Here is a 9,494-nt window from a genome sequence, read left to right as displayed (position 1 = left end):
ATGGGTATTCAAAGATCAGAACATAAGCGTGAAGACGACGAGATAGTATATTGGCAGGAAAAGTATGTATTTATAGTAGCATCTTTATCATTCATATGTTAATTAATAATTTTAATAATTATTGCAGATTGATCAAAGATGCACATAACAGAACAATAAAACCGTGGCTACAGTTGGAATCCATTTTGCCTCTGACTGAAAGCCGAAAACAATTGCGTATCGCTCGAGAGAATATACTAGATTTCATCTACAATGTAAATTTCACACAAATGTCTTTTATATAACTATTTGATATAAGTCATTAAGTTTATGACATACGAGAAAATATGATTGTCACATCTTGCACGATCAAAACATATATGCTTCTGAGATATTTAGCTCTCATTAATGCGATAAGCATTACATTGAGATGATGCGTTCTCATATATACTTACAATTAGTACCCATATGATCACGTAAAGTTTGCGAACATAAGCGCCAGTACATATTTACTTGGTAAGCTAGAGTGTGATTGTTTTGCGAAGTGGCCTCTTTGGTGGACGTTGTACATGAATTCTAACGTCTCTTCTATTTTTCATATCATTTCACACTCAGTTTGTGTTACAGCTCATTAAATAGTTCTTACATTACGAAAGTGTGTACTGTGCGCACAAGTTTTGGGGGAAACTTTTGAACAAATAAATTACTATGATCGAATATTCTTTTTATTCACTAGATCTTTTTTCTGTGATATTTTTAGATTTCCAAAAAAAAAAATTTTTTTTTGCATAATAAAAAAACGTAAAAAAACATATTTGAGAAATATTGATAATATAATGGTTAAAGCAATATGGATGGAAACAATAAGAACTGCAATAATAAAGCAAATTCGAAAAATATTAGTAAAATATAGGGGTAAAAGAAACGCTGACATTCTTCACATAGCATTCCAAGAGGAATTATTTTAAATAAAGTCACAATTCAACTATGTCGCTAATTCGCGAACTTTAGTATGAGACATCGTATTATTGATATTTCTATACCGTTAATAGTATTTTTATAATAAGATATTCCAAATAGGAATTTTAGTGACAGTATTGGTATTTATGTCCACTTTAAAAAGCAACATACTTTTTAATGTAGATAACACGAAAGGCAATAAGTCACACTGCTCTACAAGATAATAATGAGATTTCTGAAAGGCCAAAACCTATTTTTACCAACTACTGGAATCGTGTGGAAGAACTACGTAATAATGTTAGGAGCAAATCCTGCGAAGTGAGCGACGAGAATTTCTTCGACGATGCTAGAAGTTTTTTTGCTGCTGTAATTTCATTTATTCTATAAAAGCTGAATATTACACTAGTATATATTTATATTAATATTAATTTATGTCTTGCAGATTCAAAGTGTTATCACGGAACTGACAACTTTCATTATACTTATGCTGGCAATGCATACAGAAGTGCAAGTTAGTAAAATTATTACAAATATTACAGTATAATATGAACACTATATGTAGGGAAATACTTTCATATTGTATATCTATGCTTTGTGCAGTAAAAACAAAACAACGTAAGATGAAAAAATATTTTATTCGTATTATGAATTGTAGGAGAATAATTATTTTCTAGCAATCATTTGTTCAGCTTGTTGTTGAAATTAATTTGGAATAACACTAAGTTAATTTCTTATACTATTTTTTAGATGTTTATTTGTTATTGTCTTTACATTTGATTCCCTAGGAAAAACTGCGAGAGGAAATATCTGTCACATTTAATAATAACAAGATTGATGCCCAACATCTCCTTAGCATGCGGTATTTTCATATGGTGTACCAAGAGACATTTAGATTGTTTCCTATAGTACCTATTATTTCGCGCCAACTTACAGGAGATATAAAGCTTGGTATTTTTATGTATCCCATTATCTACTAAGTCTATGGATAAAATTAATATGAATTATTAGATTAATGTAATATTTTTTTGAAATTACTAAAAGGAGCTTTATCCATTTCAGAATCATGTACTTTGCCGGATGGATGTTACGTTATGATTCCAGTATTTGCTATTCATCGTAACCCTGCGTATTGGTATAAGCCATTGGAATTCATTCCTGAACGATTTTCGCCTGAAAATTCGTCCAGCCGTGTTCGTTATACGTATATTCCGTTTGGTACGGGCCTCAGAGATTGTTTAGGTAAATATTCCATAATATAAGTTATTTATTTAAAAAACTATGTAGTTGTTTGGGATAATTTTGTTAAATTATCTTTCTATTGTGTCGCCTTACATACTCAATTTCCATTAAAGTTCATGAGCTTTGCTTTCTTTCGAGAAACTCGTAATATATTCCAAGATTTTTGCATTATTTTAAATAAAACAAGTCGTAAAAGTTTACCATAGAATATCCACATTCAATATATTTCGTTAAATATTAAGACATTGTATTAGTTATCGATTGTGTGATTAATTCTTTATTTGTTCCACACTTTACATTTTTCTTTACATTTTCCATTTTTAGGTCAAAGATATACGTACTTATCCGCGGCGACGATAATCGTAAATTTGTTGCGACGATTTCGATTTACAACAACCGTCAGCAACGTAAATGACGTTGAAATAACAAACGATCTCATATTACGAGCTCGAAATGCGAGATTCTCCATATCTCGTATATGATAACAGTCTTTTATGATAATTGATAACATAAATTACAATAGATTATTATTCTATTCTTTACAGTGCATTAGAAGTTATAATATAAGTACTTTTAATGTTAAATTGTATTATTTATTAATATTCTGCAATAAATTAATTAGAAATAATTAACATTTTAATATTCTATATGTATATTAACTATACAAAAAGATAAAACATAAAAAAGAAATACAGTTCTAATTCAATGAACACACATATATTATGATTTAACAAATTATACTTCTAAAGATAGGCGGTCAATTTATTTTTAATAATTCTCTAAAAATAGATTTCTGCTAATCTGTAATTGATTTTATCAATTCTAATTTTGCGATACTATTATATAATAGAATACGCGAGCACATACATAGCAAAAGTTACATTTTATAATTTTCTCTTACATGTAATCTACTCATAAAAGTCTATTTGTTTCTTACTTTCAACTTTCAACATCCACGTGAATAATGTACGAAGTTACGATGTATTTTGTGACTTTTTGAATAAGAAACATAGGCCGGTATTCATAGTCAGATCTCATTTCGATTTCAAGACCGTCTTAAGTAATATCTTAAGATGCTAATACGGCTCTGTGATTGGTTCATAACATCTTAAAATCGTATTTAAGACGGTTTTAAATATAAGAACCGACTATGAATACCGGCCACAGACTTTTCATGAATAAGTATTTTAGTTATTGTTAAAATTGGCAAAGTAGATTAGAGATTAAATATATTTGTCTTGAATTTAAAGAAGTTAAACAGTTAAAATGTTTTGTATAATTATGATACGATCTGCATGCACAGAGCGGTTCGCGAATGGAGAATCACATAAGTCCGCATATTCTTGGGAATAGCAATTTACTACCTAGCAATTTACTACCGCACGCGTGCTCTAAATTTGAAGCATAAGAGGATCATAGAGCGATGCCCTTGGAATAGTATAGTCGCGAGAGGAAACATCTGTTCAAATAATGTTTCGAAACTTTGACACGCAAGTATTCGTGCATGACATTACAAACAGACTACAAGGAAAAATCGTTAGAAGAAATTATTGTATGAGCATATAAGTCTATTTCGCACAGCTAAATATTTGAATTCAATTATATGTTAGATATACATATCTATGATTCCACAATAAAATGTTGTCCATCGTATTCGTAGATCGTTTTGCTAATTTAAGAAAAAAGTAATTCAGTAAAGAAATATTATATAAAAAATACTTATTGTATAATCTGGCGTATTACTATGAAAAAAATATATATACATATATAAACTTCACGTTTTTTATTCCTCTTAACTGAATATGTAGTTTCGATTCTAGATGTAAATTACTAGCGTAATTACGATAGTATAAGAAACATATTGGATAGAAAGGGCATCTTCTTTCTTGTCACGTCCTCCGTCATAACGATAATTTGAACGCTTGCTGAGGCGACTCGGTGCGCAAAAGTCTAATCATATTTTCTTCATTACGCGAAACTCGCGACTGAGTTTAAATTCAAAGGACACTCGAGTGGATCGGGCGATGCCAAGTAGGAAAGCCGAATCAATGCGAACGATATCGACGACTTCACCAAAGTGGTTAAGAAATAAAAAGAAACCGACGAGAGAGCAAACGAGTCGAAGAGGTCATCACCATCTTACATATATAGAAAAGTACGGTTCCTCTTCATGGACTTTGAAGATGAACCCCCCGAGAGCTTAATCTCATAGTAGTGCACCGCCGGGTAGTCAGATCTTGATTTCTCCGCGAAATCTATGACATAGGTTTACCGTGCCACCACCAGCGTCATGACAGTTTGCCACTAATATTGTTACTGCTCGTATAATATATCAATATATTTTATCTCACTCTTGAATAACATAAAGGTATATTAAGCAACTCTCGCATGGGTAATATAAAAACTGGCGATATAGTAGATGAAATATGTCAAGAACCAGAACCTACCACATCACATCATGATCAAACAAACGAGACCAAACCTTTAGATACAACTAATTTAGATTTAAACGATTCTATTTCGCAAGACGGAAGTCCTGAAATCCCCAAAGCTTTGCAACCAGATAATACATCCGCCTCTCTTGATAAAAATGATCCAGGATCATGGTTTCCGCTGAATAATTCTATTCGCAGTTTTCTTATAGAACAAGGCCCTGACCAAGGAAAAGAGTCAAACTTTTCATTTTCCGAAACTACTAACATAGATAAACATTCGCGTTTTGTATCATAAGCATTTAAGCTTTCCAGTGGTTGGTAAATACACCCCGACTGAACAAGAACTTACCGAACTAAGGTAAATTTTGGATAACAAATCTAATTTAATTTTTATTATACAAAATAATTTTATTGTGCTACATAAAAACATTATTTAACATTCACTATTTAATAGAATACAGATACTAGAATCTGTATATATTGTCGGCATATTGTCTCTAAAGATAAAAAATCACATACGTTTCCTAATATTTCATTTGTTGATAATTTAATGATGCATAATCGGATCTTTATAATTCTTTTTATGATCACGAATATACGTATACCTACAGCAGAATCCAACATCAGGTATCGATTCGAGCATCTGAAGGTCATTCTGTAGTTAGTTCTTAGGCCTTTTGAATTAAAAAATATAAAAGCGAGAAAATCAATAATAAAATAAAATATTTTAACAAATTTTGCTGATTCTTTATGCACAAGTTTTTTGTCACTGTTAAAATTCTTTTCAGATTTTATATCAAAAGGAAACCAGTTATATTATCGAGTTTTATTGTGTACTAAATCATACTCTATTACTATTATCTATTTTAATTGTTATTAACTGACTAAACATATTTTTATGTTTAAGATTATCCAGTGTGTTAAAAATTAATTACAGAATAATGGCACCTAAATGCGTTAATTGTGAGAAAGTTCGTGCGCAACTAACAAAGTTTCGCTAGATTACCGATAATCTATTTCCAACTTCATTAATCTCGCAATAGCGACGAACTTGTTACAGTTTATAGTTAATATCTAGATAGCGTGTACTTTCTCATTTACGAATAATTACTGTTAAAAATCTATCAAAGGTTTTACTTAATATTTCCCGTGACGCACGGACGCGCGACAAATTGAGATATAAACGGAGATGTAATCGAAAGTCTACATTCAGTCATGTGTTTTACATATTTCTCTGTATTATTCTACATTTAGAATAGTGTGTCATTAAAGTCTATCACATAGAATGAAAATCAACCAATATTATTTCGACGCACATTCTTTCCAAAAAATGTGAGGAATATGAAGATTAGAGAGCTTAGATGTAATCTGTAAGAAATTTTCTTGAAAAAATACACGAAGGGAATTTTAAACTAGCCAACGGACCGTCTAATTTCTTGAATAAATCGAGAAATAAAGTGTCCCGCCCAGCGAATAAAAATTCAGATTTACCTACTTCATCTGATTACTTATTTCCTTATCCCATTAGAAAAATCGCTACGAATGGGCCGAGTTAAAGGAATGTAAAGTGGAATCTTATAACGGAAGCGAGTCTGCATAATGAGAAATAAAAAGCTTCTAGCGGCTGCGAAGAAGCGTCAGGAAATCTGATTTGCCCAATCCTTTCCTCAGAAAATTATAAAACGATTTCGAGTACACCGTGTATCGACCAGTCACAATTTTGTGTTTTTAACGAAATCAATGCGACTGAGTCTTCGACGACTGGACAGCGGCCAGATCTTGATTTCGCTTCGAGGAGTACGGTGAATGCCGCTTCGATTTTACACACCGCAAATTTGCCAAAGCTTTTACTTAAAACGGAATAAAAACTGTCGGACCGTCGCCAAAGTGATCAACAGTGGATTTGTAAAAGGATGTTGCGATACGATCCTGAATTTTACGCAAACAAAATGTATACGATGAAATGATAAGCCTTTCTCTCGTTTGACGACGCGATAAATTCTCGCATGAAATTTAAGGTTTGTCAAGAGCTACGTCGTCGAGCTTGAAGTACGTGGTTCTAGACCAAGCTAGTACCTCGAGTCCTTAGAAACAGCCCCGGTATAATAAGAAACTCGAGGCTGAGTAATGTCCAGTTATATTTCTTGGACTTCACGACGGGGCCGAAACTCTTTTAACCTATCTCTCTTCTCCCCTCGACTTTCTTGTTTTTTCTCTTGGGGCAGCTCGAGTGTTTCGGAGCGGTCTGATGACGCTTGATGAATCGTTGAGTCTTCAATTTATAGATAATTGTGGATTAAATTACTTAATCTTACGGGAAAATTAATTTTACAGGAAAATTGGTTTTGACAATATAATAAATATTGAAATAATTTTTGAATATTTTTAAAAAGAAAGAACTTATATATACATTGATATTTATTTAGCTATTAAAAGGAGACTTGATCTAATTTAAGATATCTTTGCAATTTTTTTCTGTCAATTTTGATGCAAGATTCTAAAAATTTTACATTGGTTAAGCTAAAATATTTTAATTTTTTTCCGTATAATATTTTAGTTGTTTTCCGTAAAAATTTTTAATTGAAATATAATCTTGTTTTTTTTAGAGGTAAAACAAAAAATACATACTGAGGAATATTCCATATATATGCATATATATGCTTTTTAAAATGAAAAATAACCTGGTTCTAATTTTGACTAATTTTAAAAAACTAGTTCTAATAAGTTTTAAAACAGTGGGCTATCTTTTTATATATTATACATATATAATCTTCAATATTTGTATATTTAAATAAAAAAAAAAAAGAAATTTGTTGCATATATGTATATATATTATTTAAAAATGTTCTGGATTTTAGTAAATATTAGTTTGCATACAACTGTAACTCAATTTACTAAAATAAAGAAAATTTTCTTTTTTATTAGTATTATATGTGTATTCACTAACAATAAGAAGAAAATATACTAATAAAAAAATATTGTTTCTTTATTTTAATAAATGGCGTTACAGATGTGATGTGCAAACTAATATTTACTAAAATCCAGAACATTTTTTCTCAGTATATGTATATATAAAAAAAAAGCAAAATCGTTGATATTTAATCGTAAGAAAAAATAAATAAAAAAATATGTAGGAATATTTTCCATAAAATATATGCGTTATATTATGATATTGCGACATCGAAGAAGAGATATCGCGTGCGGCACGCCCAGACCATCACCGTGCGATGGAAGATACCCAAATATCGGCCTCTAGAGACCTCATTTTACAAATGTACGATTGCGTAAAATCCAAAGCTTGTTCCTCTGTATTTCAGTCTCTTGTGAAATACACAGATTGGAAAAATTCTGAGAAAAGCATGAATTCTGTTTATTTTCGAACGATAACACGCGAAAGTAGTACGCATGCACGTAAATTAATTAAAAATTAAACAATGCGTAGGACTTCGCGCATTTATATATAGATCTATATAATCAACGCAACAACAATACCAATATCAATAGACTCTCTGTTTGTCTAGCGGCAGCACTAATAGCACTAATTTTATCTATATCTAACTGATATCGATCCTCCAATAAAAGAAAAATTTCTTTCTTACTTTATTGCTTTTCTATTGCCAGCAATGGTGTTAATCCATTGCAGGATTAATCTGCCTTATTATGCTTAATTCAGGAATGTCTGGCCTAATTTTCCTCTTTGTTTTAGCAATCCTTTCGCGGCCGTATTAACTCTCACCCCATGCACAACGCTTTGGCAGAACCGCAATACTCTTCGCATTTTCGAGGCTTCCGACGTAGACCGCGACGCGTAGAGTCGTGCTGTAATTCAACCAAAGTTCCCTAATTAATCAGGTCCCAATTAGTTGGTGTAACGAAGGTCCGACGGTTATAGCGCCAGAGAAACAGTACCTGCACAAACGGGTGCGCAAAGCGGAGGAAAGAAAGAGAGTGTGTCTACGTGCGGGAGTAGAGCGGAGAGTCACGTCGAAGTCAATCGACGAACGGGTTGCCCGATTTCCCTCGAAATTACATTCCGTGTCCCAATTTCACACGTGCGCGAAAGTGACGATGACGAACAAGAAGAGCTCTTGTCTCCTTGCGTTGCTGAAGTTCCAATATCCCTTTGCAACAAATACGGTTGTAAACGGATCATTTTCAATCATTATGCAAATATCGTGCCGATCACGCCGATGTCGACGTCGATACGTGTGAAGAATCGCTCGGTTCCCGATTGCTCCTCGAAAAAGAAAAAAGAACAATCATTACAAGTGAGAAACGAAATGTTTCTCATACGTTATCGTCGTATGTCATCCCGGTTTATACGGCGCACCTTACAATCACGAATCGAACCGACTGCAACGATTTATATAAGTCAGAATTTTTAACTGCTGTGCTTGTCAGCGAACGTTACGTGGGAAACATTGCTTCGTGACATTTTCCAGCCACCAGACCGTCATGAGAAATAGCACGGATGCAGCAGAAAATGTTGCAGTTGTTACAAAACTTATAGCTTTATCATTTTATTGTTGCTCCGCGCGCGAGAGATCGTTTTATTGTTCCGAGGCGAGAGCGTAATAGGTGGGTCAAAATTGTATGAAAAAGATGCAGCTTTATTTCGCGTCTTTTCCCATTTTTCGCCCACGGTCCATTTATGAGTTTCTCATCTCCTTGAAGTTAAGTCGCTAAGCCTCGAATTTTGAGGATGCGCTTCGAGTTATGTCAGGCATATTCTACGACACGTCTGATAATTTGTATGCGTGGGAACACGCCAAGTCGTGCGGATAGGATAAGGCAGATGGACCAACTAGGACGTGCATTCACGTATACACTTACACATAAACGTACGATACATATATCCAATACTTGGAGTGCTATATTGAA

The 9,494-nt window shown here is 32.8% G+C and overlaps 1 protein-coding gene across 1 annotated transcript; it reads left to right on the top strand.

The window, feature by feature from the left end:
* Positions 1-6: 6 nt before the first annotated feature.
* LOC112459852 (cytochrome P450 3A19-like) lies at positions 7-2,748 on the top strand (the record flags this gene model as incomplete). Its single annotated transcript, XM_025024201.1, has 7 exons — positions 7-62; positions 128-254; positions 1,123-1,305; positions 1,382-1,450; positions 1,725-1,887; positions 1,999-2,178; positions 2,503-2,748. Coding segments are annotated over 7 exons (936 nt in total), but the record flags the coding sequence as incomplete, so codon positions are not given.
* Positions 2,749-9,494: the final 6,746 nt, after the last annotated feature.

This window comes from Temnothorax curvispinosus, unplaced genomic scaffold (assembly GCF_003070985.1).
Source record: "Temnothorax curvispinosus isolate PA1 unplaced genomic scaffold, ASM307098v1 QBEX01010178.1, whole genome shotgun sequence".
In the NCBI taxonomy this organism is placed as follows: domain Eukaryota; kingdom Metazoa; phylum Arthropoda; class Insecta; order Hymenoptera; family Formicidae; genus Temnothorax; species Temnothorax curvispinosus.
Note: the sequence above shows the minus strand (reverse complement) of the source record. Positions and strands in the feature narration are given on the sequence as shown.